The 16,708-nt window shown below is 41.9% G+C and overlaps 1 protein-coding gene across 1 annotated transcript; it reads right to left on the minus strand.

Moving 5' to 3' along the window:
• Positions 1-497: 497 nt before the first annotated feature.
• Positions 498-16,445, minus strand: LOC121356842 (syndecan binding protein). The gene is made up of 9 exons (XM_041473668.1): positions 15,743-16,445; positions 11,290-11,371; positions 8,334-8,412; positions 5,717-5,826; positions 5,246-5,404; positions 4,078-4,253; positions 2,706-2,877; positions 2,055-2,146; positions 498-1,216 (listed from the first exon to the last, which is right to left on the minus strand). The coding sequence occupies exons 1-9, from the start codon at positions 16,051-16,053 to the stop codon at positions 1,162-1,164; spliced, it is 1,236 nt and encodes a 411-aa protein (XP_041329602.1). The 5' UTR covers positions 16,054-16,445; the 3' UTR covers positions 498-1,161.
• Between the last annotated feature and the right edge of the window lie 263 nt (positions 16,446-16,708).

Below are 16,708 nucleotides of genomic sequence, written 5' to 3' on the forward strand. Positions count from 1 at the left end.
GCACACCCAGCAAGCTGTAGGCCATTTTACAGTGAAATTGCAACTCTACAATTAGTACATCTTGTAGAACAGCTGGTTGCTATTCTATATGTTAAGCTTAAGGTGGAAAGAGTTAGAATCGTAAGAGGGCTTGGGCTGGAAGAGATTTAAGGATCCACTTGTTCCCAACTTCCAGCCATGGGCAGGGACACCTTCCACTCGACCAGGTTGCTGGGGTCCCATCCAGCCTGGCCTTAAACACTTTGAGGGATGGGGCATGCACAGCTTCTCTGGGCAACCTGTTCCAGTGCCTCACCACCCTCACAGTGAAGAATTTTTTTCCATTCAACACATCTTAAAGTAGCCCAGAGCTACCCCTTCTAAAACACTTCAATGTTAAAAGGAGTAAGCTTTTTAAAATATTTTACACTGCATTTCCTGTCTTAGTTGTTGGCTGAAACTGACCTTTATAAAATAAGCCTGTTTTACCTCATCTTAAGTAGGTACACACACAGATGTAAAGTTTTGGTCATTTATTTGGTTATGTCTAAATCCTTAAAAGAACATGGTTAAGGCGAGAGAGAAGCATATTAGTTACAATTCATATAACAATTAATAAAAAGATTTGAGTATCTGTACACTACTTGAATTAACGCTTACTGATTGATGCCTTGAGCTATATTCAGCTAGGTGGCATTTTTGTGTAAACAGTATTTACTAGAACAAAAAATTAACTAGTACTAGCCTTACTTCTAATATGCTATTTCAAATCTACTCTTGCAAACAAAAAGCAGTAAAAATACTCATTTGTCTTAGACATACAAAGCACAGCATTGTCCTGGGTAACAACATGTAGCTTTGCAAGTGATACCTGGTTCCTTTAGTTGCAATGGCTTATAGTAGTAGTAAGCTAAATAAAAGACCTACAAAAAGAAGTTATAACACAATTGGAATTTCACATTGTCAAGCATGTAAGGCTGCAAGTTTTACAGTGTGTGAATACACAAGATATGTTGAACGGTGACATTCCCAGCCATTATAGATGCAAATGCTTGATGCAGCATATCTTCTCTCAGCCTCCAGAAAGGCTCATGTGCAGAAGAAAGAGATCACTGAGTATAATAGCCCAAGTTTAGTGGAATCATCATTATATATATGTACACACACATCCATGGTGCAAGTTTAGACTTCAGGAACAGAGTGATCCATCAGGCTCTTCATGATGCTAGTTGCCATCCTAAGGAAAAGGAAAAGGCATTTAGGTTTGTAAGACAACTACAGAAGACCACTTAAGTTTTGTCTTTGCCAGTCCTTCAATACAAACCTGAAGCTGGACTTTCACTTCACTATTTTTGACAAGTTGCTACAGACAGGTGCACCAAAATACACCACAAGACTGAAGAGAAGCCCACAATACTCAACACTTCTATGTGTTGTTGGTATCTTTCAGGGTATGGACATGTATGCAAGCAGAGTACAAGCACAAGGGAAGGAGAGCAGAGGGAAAGGTGGCTGTTAGACTGAAAACTGCTTTGTAGAAAGAGGATACAAAGTGAAGGGGGTATCTTTTTCCTTTACCCAAAAAAAAAAACCAGGAAAAAAAAGATTCAATTACACCTGAAGCATTATCAATGTCTAGCAACTTCAAAAATATTTTTGCAGGACAGATTTAGTTGTAGAAAGCCATTGTTTCCAAAGGATTAGGAAGAAACCCAAAACTATCCTGCCCAGAATCACTTTTATGCCACAGGAATTACCTGCACTACAAACAACACTTTAGTTAAAAGGTAACAAATACTTGCAGTATCCAGTTCTTAAGAATTCAGGCTTAGTCAAAAGAAGTTTAGAAAAGGTTTTTTCCAGAGAGAAGAAGGCAAAGGATCATCACAGAACGGGGTAGAAACAGTGCCAACACACACCAATTTGACCAAAACATCAGATTAAACAAATTTTCAGGCATCCCCAGCTCTTCCTCCAGTCTTCAAGTAAAGTTTGTAATTACATCTTATGAGTACACTTTCTAGTCACTGTCCACTGGATTATAAAAAACACCATGGCTGCTTTGTATTACCTACCTCTTTATTATATAATCATAAATACTGGAAGGCATGACAGTGATGGTCACTACGTTTCCAGCTGTTGCCAAGATGTCTGCAACCTGCGAGTCCTGTCAGGGAACAAGAAGTCATATGAGCAACACAACTCAAGCTGAGTAAGAAAGCAGCCGTTCAAGAGCTTTTTCTAGATGCATTTCACGTGGCTTTGAGACCCCCCCCAGCTCCTTGTTTGGAGCGCTCAACCTTCAGGACAAATCACTGAAACTGCAATGCCACTCCACAAATGTTTGGTTATGAGTATCTTGAATGAACTGACTAGAGAAGGGACACACACGTCATACACAATTCCTGCTAAAATTTGAAGTAGGTTGGAAGGAGGAAGCTTACTCTTTGTTTTGCCAGCAAGGTTGGACTACAGATAAAAAAAGGGGGCCCAGCCTTGCCAGGTAGAGGCAGAGAGAATGAGAATGAGCTGCCCTGACAACCAACACAAAACTGCACAGAGGCCCAAAACATCCATGTCTCTCCAGTCAAGTTACATCATGACTGAAGCTTTCATTTTATGAACACCAAACAATATATCACAACGTTTTTATACTCTCCAAAACACACTATACAAACATAAAAAGCTCACAGCTATCTACACCCCTTACATAGTAGTTATTTTACCTTCAACCCAATTACATTCTGGCCATTAATTTCGCAGATGTTGTGCTCTGTCAGAAGTCCATTTCTTGCAGCAGAGCTGTCTTTCACTATTGAGGTTATTTTTCCATTCTTGAATATGAAACCAACATGCCCTGTGCTGTCCTTATGCATGGTAATAATTCGTTCAAAAGGTCTAAAAATACATTTAAAATAAAAAGCAATGTCTTCAGTCTACTAAATCACAGAAAAAACACATTCTATTTTAGCATCTTTAGCTTATCAAAAGTAATTTTACTCTAAGGCACTCATTTTCTACAATGAAAAGTTTTTTGGTTTAACTTCATTTTGTTAATATTGTATTAAAATATATTTTATATAAACCTTACATGTTTTCCCTGTTCTACAGATATTTCGCCATCTGGATTAATAATAATACAAAAATCCTATACAACATCCACCCACCCACCACCCCAACCGAACAAACATCCATTAAAAATTAAGTACTCTACAAACATTGCAAGGTTGATAAAATAGCGCAGTTTCAACAACTGTAGGTAGATTACAGGTTTCTGAGAGCACAAGGCTTCCCCAACAACTTTTCAACTGCTTTGGAGACAATAAACCTTTAAATTATGTCTTAAAAAGACAGTAGGTACAGGAAGGGGGTGCCATGTTGGGCACACAAGTGGTAGACACAGCAGGGAATCTGTGGCCACAGTATTTTAATTCAGTGTTTGAAGTAACTGCCCCAATCAAAGCAGCTGCCCTCCACTGAGTCAGAACTGCTTGGTTCTTAAGCAGGAAAGAACATGGAAAAAGCTTTGAGGCATAAACTTAGTCACATGAAGTATCATCTGTCTTCTTGCAGCCTACAAGCCTTATGTTGAATCTGACCTGTTTTTACTACACACAGTTAGCTACAAGATCATTATTTAAAAAACAAATTGGGTCATCAAGCATGCTTTTAGTAAAATTGGCATTAATTCCTATGTAACCAACAGATCACAAGAAAAGCTATCATGCTACATAAAAAGCAAGTGTATTAATTAATACAGCAAACATTTTGTTACTTTTATTGTTGACTTTCACTAAATGAAAAAAATTGTATCTGAAAAAAAGAACAGAATTCTTCAGAGTTTAAATTTAACTTGTAGCATCTCTCACTCACTAGTTTATCTTGGAAAAATGTTACGCCTCATCATGCCCAGGAAGTTTACAAGTTAAGAACCATTTTGATTGCTCCCCACAAAAGGGAACATTTCTTAAGATCTTTACTACTGAAGCACATGGAGAAGCAGATTTTGTTAAACCTGCTCAAGCAAGGGGAGACCCAAACCCCTCAGAATTACTCAGTGATGAATAATGGCAAATCCATGTCTGCAGCTGGCTTTACCTGTCCCGAATGATCATTGAAATCCTTTCTGCAGAAGCCTGTTTGAGAACTTTATGTGCTTTATCAGAACTCCATCCTGCACAGTTTTCACCATTGATCTGCAGAACTTGGTCCCCAAACCGCAGACCCGCAAGGGATGCTGGAGAGTTTGCCTGAACTAACTGGACAAATATACCCTACAAAAGAGAGGGAAAAAAGAGAGGGGAGGAGAAGGGGAAGTTCTTGCTTAAAGATGAAGATCAGTCACAGAACACACAGCCCCTAATGTTTCCCATTCTACACAATGGAAACATTCTACATCAGCCAAACAGACAAGAGAGAAGGACTTGTTAATTATCTGTTCTTAAGGGACACTTTTGAAATTTCAGTCTGTTTCTAGATGTATTTAAAAGTCTGACAGATAATGCTAGAACAAAGTTTAAAAACAAGCAAATCTGTCTAGATCTCTAAATATTAAACATAAAAAAACGTGAGCATAACATTGAAGTCTTAAGCAAAGGGGTAAATACTTGTCTGTTTTAACAGGTGTTACAAAATTATTTCTAGTGAAACTTCCCCTGAAAACAAAGTAAAACATATCAAAGCAAATTATAAGTAATATCTCTGGGAAGGAGGGTTGTTAAAAAAAAAACACCACTACACCATGCTACTCTAAGAAAATCCCATTTTCTGCATTAGAAGAACTACAGAAAAGTATTTTAACCCTATATGCTACCTTCAGTACAATTTTTTAAAACATTCATATTAAATGGTTTAAGCACCTTTTACAAAAAAAGGAGCTAGTTCTAAACTGTGGGCAGTTATTACATACTGCTGAACATTAAGTACTGCCCAGTATTCCCATAAAGGTAAAAACAAGCAGTCCTGAACTGATAAGAAGTATCACAGCAAGTATGCAAGGACAAGCTCACACTCTAAAGTGAAACAAAAAATATTGTATGTATTTTTCAGGTCTTATAAAACACATGGCATTAAACTGCAGCTATAAATTCAGCTCCTAGTTCAGAAAGCTGGAAATCTAGTTACAAGTCTAATGAAGGACTTTAAAATTCTGGTAACAGATAAGAAACCGTTATACAGAAGACTATTTTGTGACCACATCTTAACTTCACTACTAATATAGTCCAGCAGTAAAATCTCTAGAGGAAAAAGCAACTTCTACACTTACATTATCAACAGACTTAAGGCGAAGTCCAATTCTGCCATCTTGATCTTTACACAGAATTGCTTCACGGATGCCTTGCTTAATTTCTGCTCTGCGAATTCCAATATCATTTCCAGTCACTGGAGCTACCATGTAATTAGTAGAAGGTCGTGTTACCAGTTGCTGATTAAAACAAAACAGCCAGACAACTTAGTTTCAACTTTTAAGAATAGCTATATGTCAGTTTGTATGAATTGATGTTTAGGAAAAAAAAACCACACAAAATAAACCACAACACCAAGTCTCCCCCACCCCCTCCCAACACTGCAGATGGACTGCTCAGTTTCAGAACAGACTAAAACAGGCACTGCAACTTAGACAAGTCACCTCTCAGTCAAGTACGGTACTTAAGGCAAATAATAATCTGCTCTCTAGAAGGCTAGATACAAATTTAGTCTTTACACTTTTTCTAGAATATGCATGACTGGTACCTACACCCTGTGGCTGAGCAGATGCTGCCACTGCTAAGTTTCTCTGCACCTCTTCCTCATTGAGGCTCAGGCCCATATACTGAGAAAGTTCTGGATACAATCTGGGGTACAAGCCTACAGGAGGAAAACAAAACAAAAATCAATACAACAGTTGGTTTAAAAGGAGAAGGAGTTTGGTTTCACATGCACGATTACTTCAACAAATCTTGTGTTTTTGTAATCATTTAATTGGAAAATTATGGCAGAAGATCCATTTGAATCAGAACTGTTGTTCTGGCCTGGTTCAGAAGAGTAACCAGACAAGCAGCACTTCTGAGATAAAGAACTTACAGGAGAACTTTCAGTTTCAGTTACTCTATTCACCCTTTACAATACAAACAATAGACATATGGTGACATGTTCCAAAACCAACACTGTACTGCACTGCATAAGGACACACCCTTAAACTCTAGAACTTCTGGGCAATTAGTGGAGAACTGCTCTCTTCCCCACCCCCAAACCAGGTGTGCTGAAGAACACACACAGAGGCCTTCTACCAAACTCAAAACAGCAAGTGGCATTAGTGCCAAGGGTATTCCAGATCTGGGGCATGGGAAGGTTTCTGCAGAAGCCTCCTGGTTCTAAGGTTCACACTACAGTCTGCTTTGAGTTTTCATGAGAAAGTAGCTGTCATTTTGTCACAGCTTCAAACTGAAGGGGCTTTATACATGCCTCTCAACAAGACAAAAAACAGACTTTAAAACATCCCTCTATACCCAAACAGAGGGAGGCACAAGGAGTGGGAGGAAAGGAAGTTGAACTGACAGACTTGGCAGACCTTGAGCTGAACAACTTTGGAAATAAACTTGATATTGCTCTTGACATTCCACAGATCGTTAACTGCTGCCATCTAACAAGTGCCAGTTATGAGAACTCTTAAGAGTCTCCCTGACATTCTCACTAAATGACTGGGGACAGAAAAGGCTGCTTGTACAGACAGGCAGTGGAAAGAAGGGCTTCTGAAGCAACCAGACTCCCCAGTACACAAGGCTTAGGCTTCTAGTGTTCATTTATGGGTATAAATGTATAAAAACAGCTATTTTAAGAATCCATGTCTGACCAGCAACAGAAACTTTTCTGGGAAGGAGCAAAGGTCAATGCAAGGTGAATGCCAGTATAAACAAGAGATTTTTTGCTCTTTAATATGCTGCTTTGCATGAGAGCAGTCTGATCATATTTCTCAACTAATCCAGAAGCTTTTATCTTCATCAATATTGATTAAAAAGCTTTTGATGAATAAATGATCTATTTTTGCTTGGTTTTTCAAGCAAGCCCCTAGGATTATACACAACATAGCACAAGATTTCTGCAGCTACCCAATTCTTCCCTTTTGTTCTTTACTACACCAGATGCATCTTTGCTGGTTGAATTAAATTCTCATTTAAAACAGTGCTCCAAATAATGGAACACATAGCAGAACACAAAACTCTTGTTGTTGTATAGTCTCCTGTTTCTGTCAGAACAGAAGCATTTCCAGTGTGTCTGGCACATCCTATAGGTGATGTAAGGCCTTCTTTCATTTGGGATATATTGAATGATTAATCACTCTCCAGACACAGAATTCCAGAGCAATTCACACACAAACTGATGTCAAAATTATGTTTGGATTCCTGCTTGCCAAATACATGCAGGAGAATTCAAACTATGGACAGCAGTAAAAGTGCTGCCAAGACTGCTGAACCAAACTCAAATCTGGTCTGGTGAGGTTAGGCCAGGTACCTAATCCAGATAGGATCTACCAGAGGCAACTCTGGTGAGCTATGCAAACATCGGCCTTAAAGTTGTCTTAGACATAGAAGCAGCCAGAGGAGAACTGGAGACAAAGTTCCATCCACCAACCTTTAATATCTGATCAACCAGCATTCCTGACCACCATTCCAGCACTGCTGCTGGTCTTGCTGGTTATAAGGCTTTAGGCCTTTTAGACCAGGAGTAATTTACTAAAGCAGAGCTCTAACCTCGATCATACCTGTGCACCTTTGTGGATGTACATGTGCATGGGAGAAAAGAAGGAGAAAGTACAAGTACAAATAATTCAGCTTTAGATCTGGTGGATTTCCCAACCACACATCTGATTCCAAAATCTGTTGCAAGCTTTATGTTGGTTGCACAACAAGATTAAGTGCCAGCTTCCTGGGCACTTGTTGACAGAGATTTGTCTTTGTCCCAGAGCAAACTCAGTGTAAAGACTCTGACTCATGCTGTCCTCTAAAGCTTACAAATACATATATAATACAAATAAGGACAACTGAGTGTCTGAGGTAAGAGCCAACAGAGCCCAAAGGCACCAACATCAAATCTTGTTATGCTAGGCTCACTTGGAAAAGTTTGCAAAAAGAGACGGGTGACTGCTTGCCACAACTTCCTTTTATAAGCAAACACTGTTGTTTTGACTCCTATAGCACCTTACAGAGGTGGGTGTTAGCATTTCCAAAATGGAAATATAAACAGATTAACATTTATTTCCCTTTGTAAATAAAGTAACATATTTACAGCTGGTTTTGACTGTAATGTTAACTTTAGGATTTCATAACTGCTTTCCAAACATTACCCATAGGATACTATGCAGTACATGAGCTTACCTCCATCGCAAGGAATTGGAGCAGAAGCTTCAGACAAGATTGCTGGATTAGCTGGATTTGAAGAAAAGGCAGTCTGAGCCTAAAAGCAAAGAAACTCACAAATGTTATCTTGTATAAGAAAAAATAAATCTTAATTATGCAGGCAGGAAACTCAGTATTTTCTTTTTTCTTGTACATGCTAATTACTATTAATCTTGAAGTAATGAAATCAAACTTTTTATATTAAATAAATAGCTTCAATACAACATGCTGTGATGGTATCAAAACTACTCTGGCAGATCAGCTCCTATCTTCCACAGAGACAAAGCTACAGTGATAATGCAGAAAGGTCTTCCTGTCAACCTGTTCTATTTATGTCATCAAGAAAGTTAAAAAGCCTTAAAGGAAGCATTTGTCCAAAAAAGCTTACCAAATAAGTTTTAAGGTGTCACCTTTAGCAGAGTGTTTTGCAATTACTCTTTTCAGCTAGCTAGCAGTTTTACTTCTTCACACCATTTACAGACATTATTAGTGAGATACATAGTTCTTTTCAGGTGTCAAGTTCCATGCAATCCAGTGCTACTAGTATATTTTCTGAATCAGACCTTCCAAGATGATTTTTCTACAGCAACTACAGTGAACACACTAAGCTTTATTTCTGTATTGCTGACTGGCTTACTTTATTAAGTTCTCTTATACTTGTGAATCAGTTTCCTTCCTTCTCAATACCTCAGCTCTATTTTTCGGCCTCGTGTGTTCATGACCAGTGAAAAACACAGCCTTAGAGAGGCCTCTTAAGCATGATGGAAATAGCTATTCCAGTAACTTTCCTGAGGTAGAATGTCAAAGGTGGGGGGCAGGGGGAGGAAGTACTCAATGCATACTGAAATGTAATCCTGAACAGGACAGAAATTTTCTAACACAACATAACAGTCAAATTACTTCATGATGTTAAGGAAACACTTAAAAATAGAAAACTTTTCAGTCCTGTTCACTCCAGGAAGTTGTCTTTAAAAAAAGGCTTCACAGCAAGAATGAGTCATTATTTAGCAATATCACGTGTATTTAGAAGCACAGGCTCCAATTCAAATGATGGACAAAAAGAGCAGGTTAGAATAATATTCAATGTAACAAGTCTGTTTGTTTTAGCCAGCAGTCATTTGAATCTTAGTCACTCATTGCAGATACAGACATCTTTCAGCACTCTGCCCCCTCTTCTCCTAAGAATGCTCTCAGACTTATTTAAAGAGACAGCATTTTCATAATGCATTATTTGAGAGAAAGAAATAATCCAGCCTTTGATGCCAGCAGGTCAAGGGAGGTGATTCTGCCTCTCTACTCAGCCCTTGTGAGACCCCACCTGGAATGTTGTCCAGCTCTGAGATCCCCAGCATGGGAAAGACATGAACCTGTTGGAGCAGGTCCCAAAGAAATGATCACAGAAGCAATCACAAGATGGAACACCTCTCCTACAAGAAAAGGCTGCCAGAGCTGGGGCTGTTTAGCCTGGAGAAGAGAAGGCTCTGGGGAGACCTTACAGCAGCCTCCAATACTAACGGGGGCTTACAGGAAAGAGGGTGACAGACCTTTTAGCAGGGCCTGTTGCAATAGAACAAGGGATAAAGGTTTTAAACTAACAGAGGGTTAGATTTACATTTAGACCAGATATGAGAAACAAGTTTTTCAAAATTAGGGTGGTGAAGCACTGGAACATGTTGTCCAGAGAGGTGCTAGATGCCCCATCCCTGAAGACATTTAAGGTCAGGCTGGGACATTTAAGGATCTGAGCAAAATGATGGAATTGAGTATGTCCCTGCTTGTTGCAGAGGACTTTTACCCAAATATTCAGTGATTCTATGAAAAGTATCAGTGAAAATGGAACAGCTTCCTGATTACATTTTATGACAATTTTCAACTGTAATATATAAACTCTAGCAGTTGGTCAATAAAAGGCCAAAGGAGCACGTTCTTGGCTCCAGGCTACTCAGTTTTGAGTACAACATTACCAGACTGTAGATAAAGGACTGCGGTTACATAAGAAGAATTGAGTGGGAGGACACAACAAGGAGCAATCCCAACATAACACCCACAACTTCAAAAGCCCCACCCCACACATACAAACACAGATGAGCGAGGGCACTGCATTTTGGGAGAGCACAGGAGAGTTAAGAAGATGTTCTTGTAGTTTGCTTGATTGCTTCCCAATGAAAACAGCAAGGACAGAAGTACCAGCCACCTTAAAACACACCACAACTTCTTGCTGTTGTTTAAACCAGGAAGGAATGCAGGTTAAGTTCAGGAAAAGTTGAAAAATGTTGAAGAAAGTAAGGAAACTCCTTGTGAAATACATCCAGATCAAGCTTCTCACAGACTTGTTAATCCATCCAAGTGTTTTTCATTATTTTGTTTCACAGATAATTTTTAGTCCTCATCATGTCTAACAATAAAACTAACAATATTCTTACACATAAAGGGTTTTGCACAAAGGTGATAATCTTGGATGTACTGTGAGAACTGGTCACTACCATGAAATAGCCAAAGGACAAGTCTGATTCCAGTTACTTTTTTTTTTTTTTTTTTTTGTGCTCAAATGACCACAGAAACTTTCTGCCATAGATTTGAACACTGGGAATGAGATGCAGCAGATTTATTAGTTTAGTCATCAAGTCAGAGCTGAAGTATGTAAAGAGACTGACTGTATTTGTCTACTTAAGACCATGTATCTATACTTCAAAGAACCCAAACATATTAAAGACAAATGAACACAAATGAATAGATAAAGCAAAATAAATATATCCAGGTGGTAAAATAAGCATTAATCACATTAGATCAAGCTACAAAGTAAACAGGTTGTCTTTTCCCTTTCAGAGTGAGATAATAAAACAAGTTCTCAACTAAAGCAAGTCTCCCCTTTCCTAGATTAAATACCAAATACATTGTTGTCAGCAAAACTCATCTTTTTTTAAGTCCACCATACCTGAATAACTTTGTCCACCTTCAGATCTTCTAAGGAAGGATAGAGAGACATTTTGATGAAGTCCTCCTGGGCAAAGGGCAGACTAGAAAGAAAAATCAGATGGGAAAGCAAACAAACAACAGGATTAGCTTTCAGATATTTACAGAGTTTAACTTCTTAATTTTTTTTCTTTTAAATAAATTAACCAGACTAAGTGCTAAACAAGTGTTCTGTGACCTGCCAGTCAGCAGTAAAGATATCTGTCACTACAGATGAATTCCATTAAGACTACCCATTTAATCTGTTATCAATAGCAGCCTTTGGCTAATAGGCTTTATTTAATATACTTAGCACTGTCAAAGTTTATGTCTCAATGAAGAGAAAACCTACACAGAGCAAAACATTTCACAGGAAGCAAAGAGAGACTTTAGGAGGCCAAGATGCAAATACGATGAGGGTTAAGAGGAAAATCCTAATCACTCCCATCCCAACAGGGACAGTATTTTACATTCAACTGTGGAAGCTTCCACTCTATTGTCTAAAATATTTAAACACTTTCAACACTTCTAATATTCCACTGACCTGCTTTTAGCTGGGATAGAGCTAATGTTCTTCCTAGTGCTGTGTTTTGGATTTAGGATGAGAATATTAATAACACACTAATTGTTTTAGTTGTTGCTAAAAAGTGTTTATACTAAGTCAAGGGCTTTTCAGTTTCTCATGCCCTGCCAGTGAGAAGGCTGGAGAGGCACAAAGAGCTGGGAGGGGACAGAGTCAGGACAGCTGACCCAAACTGGCCAAAGGGATACCATGTGGCATCAGGCTCAGTATATAAACTGGGGGAAAACCTGGCCAAAGGCATGGGCATTGGTCAGCAACTGGTGAGCAGTAGCAATGTGCATCACACATTTTATATAGTCCAACTATTTTAATTTTTTTTTCTTCCTTTTCTGTCACATTATCTAATTACACCAACCCATGACTTTTCACTTTACTCTTCAGATTCTCTCCCCCCATCCTGCTGGGGCAGAGGGACTCAGCAAGCAATTTTGTGGTGCTCAGTTTTCGGCTGGAGCTAAATCATGAGATCCAGCAAGAAGCCACTAAAGAGACCTTGGCTTCCCACCTCCATTTACAACACATTAATTGCAGCAAGAGACCTGTATAAACTAGGAAGACTGAGTCAGTGGTGAGTTTCAAAACACAGACATTCCAGGCTGGCTGTCATGTGATATTCAGAGAGCCCCTGTGACAACTTATCAGGAAGTAATTAAAAAAAAAAACCGAAAGGGAAAAAATTCCCCAAACCCTAAGCAAAACCCAAAAAAAAAAAAAAAAAGGCACCATGCTGACATCGAGCTCTCCTAGAACCAGTCACCTGAGGCTTCAGGAAAGCAGGAAAGCCCATTTTTCCAGAGCTCCTTAACTCACACTCTCACTGAGATCAGCTGAACTTTTGAAACCCACAATAAAACATTCCACATCAGTATATGGGACCATTTTAGTGAGAGGGATGGACAGGGACATAACCAGAAGACAACAAAATGTGATACAGTTTTACAAGTCACAGAAGGTACTGAGAACATAGTTAATACAGAAGTTTTAATAGAAGTTTTTGGTTTGGGGATTCATTTTCTCATTCAAAGAAAAGAGGTTCTTATTAAAGCAGCAATTTAGCAAAAATTTCAGACTAAAAGTGACCATTGCATAAATCCTTGAGCTATTGCTTCTTTAAGTGCAGACACAACGTCCATTTCTAAATGAGCACCACACACACAAATGCCTAATGTGATACTGCAGTAACACAATAGACATCTCTTCATATTACACTAAATTCATCAACAGCCTTTATGTTTGTTCAGCAGTGCCCAACAGCTCCAGTATCTTGTCAAACTGCAATTAAAACTTAAAAAAAGCGTGCTCTAAATGTGACAGAGATCTAAACTGTAAACACGTGGTCTGTTATATTAGAATAATTAATTGCCACTGACTTTTTTGATTAATTGTTGCAACTCTACCATAGTTAAAGCCTGGAAACTATAAATTAAACACATGCATTTAAGGCCAGTTTGAAGTTCTGTTTTAATCCAGCATCGACCTGAAAACATGAAATGCTTCTGGTCATCCAAAATGGGTAACAGCAAATGTAAGCCAAAGCCCTTGGTCAGGTAAGTGGTTCCCGGATGCTCCATTTGGCTGCTCACACAGCATCAGACTCAGCATCTCCTCCTGTGCTACAGCAGCCCTGGTAGATTCAGGTGCTGGTCCCAGCACTGGCACACGTTCAGAGTCAGCACACCCCTGGCAGCAGGAGAGGGCAGGCCAAGGACAGCGTGTTCCATAAGGAGTCACCCCATGGCAGGGTGATGAGGGGCACAATAGTAGAACTTTGCAGGTGATGATCTTGGCATCCACAGAGCTGCAGAGAACAGCACAGGGAGTGCCAGGTCCCCTACCCCTGTGACCAACTTCCACAAAACACCATGGCCAGCTTTATTTCTCATCCACAGACCAGTCTCTGCACACAGTTACTTGGTCACATTTATCACAGACAGGCAACCTCAACCTTCCATTAGTTTATAAAGAGGAGCACAGTACCTTCTGTAAATTAGCAAAGCTAAACAAATACTAGTGTTCAGATTACGTAAGACAACACTCCAGAAGTTTATCCTGCTCTTTGACAACCCCCTCAGCCTCCCCTCCCCAGCCGAGGGTTAATAAACCCAAGTGTTTGTCACCAACGATCTGCTGGGCTGGCTCCCTCGTCATAAATTCACCAGTTTGGTTTTGGTTTTCCAACTAAATGGCCAGAAGAACAGTCACCACTGTAACTGCATTCAGAGAGCTCATAACTTTTCACATGGTAACAAACTGCCCCGTGTTATATAATGTGAGAGCCACAGAAATATTATATTCAGTTTAAAAAAGGATTTTTAAGTAACAATTAACACCATTCGGGACCACCACTAATTGCAGGAAGAACTAGTCCACGACTTCTGTCCGATGTTATTCACAATATAAACATGAATTTCAGCTGGTGCTTGCTGTAACGGCTTTAGGCACTAGGGAGTGGATACCACAAAACGTGAGTCACTACAACCTCCTCTTCTCTCTTAAAAATCTACACCAACATCAGAATCACTTTCCCCAATCATTTCCGTACTGTGAGGAGACCAAGTGTTTCAGGACATAGAAATGAAAACAAAAGGAAAGGCATGGGGCAGGAGCTGTAACTCAGCTGGCGACCCACAAACCTGGCAGTAAAGACCTCGCCCCCCTCTTCAGTACGCTTGGCTGGAAAGTCTGACTGCCCCTGCCAGCACGTCCCACTAAGGAGATCCTGTTTGCCAGAGGGAAGTACCGGGCCACCGATGGGAGAAGTATGAAAGGCGTCACTCGTGACACCCTGAGCCTGCCAGCAGGAAGTCTCGAAGGTGGGAGTGATCCCGAACTGCTTTCGGTGCCGTGGCTGGGAGGAGACGGGCTTCCCGACGCATTGTTCGGATCGGGAAGCATGAACAAAACACAGGATGATCCTGCTAAACCCCAATCTGACCAGCCTGTAGTGACTGCTGTCTTTGAAAGCACCAGCAGCCAAAACTGTGGGAAGGGTCAAAAAAAAAAAAAAAAAAAACCAAACAAACCAAAAACGCCCTCCCCCCATATGTCTTCCTCCTTGTCTTCCTCCTGAGCCCGTGGAAAAAGTACAGCAGGCCACAATGCTGGCACCTATAGTGGAACACTGGTTCCCACTTCCAGAAATTAGAAGCTTATGAGCCCCGAAATTAATCTTTAAAGCACAGCGAGGACAACACTTCCCGAAGGTCAGGCTGAGACATCACGAACCGAGGAACGGTTTCGTAAGTCGCGTTCTCCACTAATAACTCAGTATTTCCCTTCTGATACATATCTAATTAGCCTGGGAGCAATTGCCCTCATTATGCGCTCAGCTCCGAAACCTGCTGCCTCCATTTCAGACCTGCAGCAGGGCTCCCCTCCCTGGAAAGGCCCGCCGTATCACTCCACTGCTGCAGCACCTTTCAGCCCGTCACAAGTCAACTCAACATAAGTGCCCGAGCTTCCCCCGTGCAGCGGCCACGGAGCCCCAGGGAGGGGCCAGGAGGCGCTCCCAAACCCGAGGGCCGGGCACAGACAGTCCCACGGGGCCTTATCCAGGCGCTGCTTTCCCTGTCCGCGGGCGGAGGAGCCCCTCGGGCCGGCAGCGCCCCGAGCCCGGCTGAAGCCCTCCCGCCGGCCGGCTGCGGGGAGCGGCGGCCCCGCAGGAGCAGGACACAGCTCCGCGGCTGGAGCGGGCACCCACACCGCCCTCGCAAGCGGCACAGCGGGGCCGCCTCGGCGCCGGCCGCCCCCTCCCCGCTCCGCCATGCCCGGCCCGCAGCCCCCCGCCCGCCCCGAGGAGCGCACAAAGGGCCGCGGGGAGGGGCGCCCGCCCGCCGGCCGGCCCTTCGCTTACCTCCGGCCCAGAGGGTTGTTGGCTGCCGTCCGTCGGGGCCCGCAGTACGGAGAGGGGCGGCGGGAGCGGCTCCCCTGGATCCCGGCAGCGCCGCTATGAGCGGAGCGGGGGCGGCGGCGGAACTGGCCCGGCCCTGCGCATGCTCCGGTGGCGGCGGGGAAGGGGCCGCGGCCGGGTTTGGCCGCCGGCGGCTGTGGGGCGCGGCGGTACGAACGGGGTGGCTGTGGCCTCGCTCCCCTCTGGCCGCTTGTTTCACGTAGAATCTTGGAATCATCAAGGTTGGAAGAGATCTTCAACATCATCCAGTCCATCCATCTACCTGGCACTACCGCTGTAACCACTGAACCACATCGCCCAGCGCCGGATCCAGATGCCTCTTAACACCTCCAGGGATGGTGACTCCACCACCTCCCTGGACAACCTATTCCAGTGCCTCTTACAGTGAAAAAATTTTTGTAATATCTGATCTGAGTCTTCCCTGTTTCAGTTTAAGGCCATTTGCTCTGGTCCCCTCACTGCAGGCACGGCAGAAGAGAGCGGCCCCCACCTCAGCATAACCTCCAGTCGGGGAACTGTAGAGAGATGAGGTCCCTCTGAACCTCCCCCTGAGATTTCTTTGTTTTTGTCGGGCCTTAGACTCATGCGTGTGCCTTTATTGGTTCATAGCTGTCGTCTTCATGGAGAAAAAATACGATTTCCTGCTCATTTTCCTACTTTTTTTCCTGCTGTAATAAAGCGCTCTCCACTAACAGCGTCGTGTGTGCCTTGTTTTGCCTGTCTGCCGTGGATGCCAGCTGTGACACATCAGAGCCAGAGTGACCACATCTGTTCCACGGTCCAGCACCTGCCTGAGCCTTCTCCCATGGGCAGGCATCAGAAGCAGAGCTTTTATCCTGAAGAGGCTCTCCTGAAGCAACCATGATGTAAAGTGTACTAGCAACAGAGAAATCCCAGAACAAGCTCGGA

This window comes from Pyrgilauda ruficollis, unplaced genomic scaffold (assembly GCF_017590135.1).
Source record: "Pyrgilauda ruficollis isolate IOZ18807 unplaced genomic scaffold, ASM1759013v1 scaffold30, whole genome shotgun sequence".
In the NCBI taxonomy this organism is placed as follows: domain Eukaryota; kingdom Metazoa; phylum Chordata; class Aves; order Passeriformes; family Passeridae; genus Pyrgilauda; species Pyrgilauda ruficollis.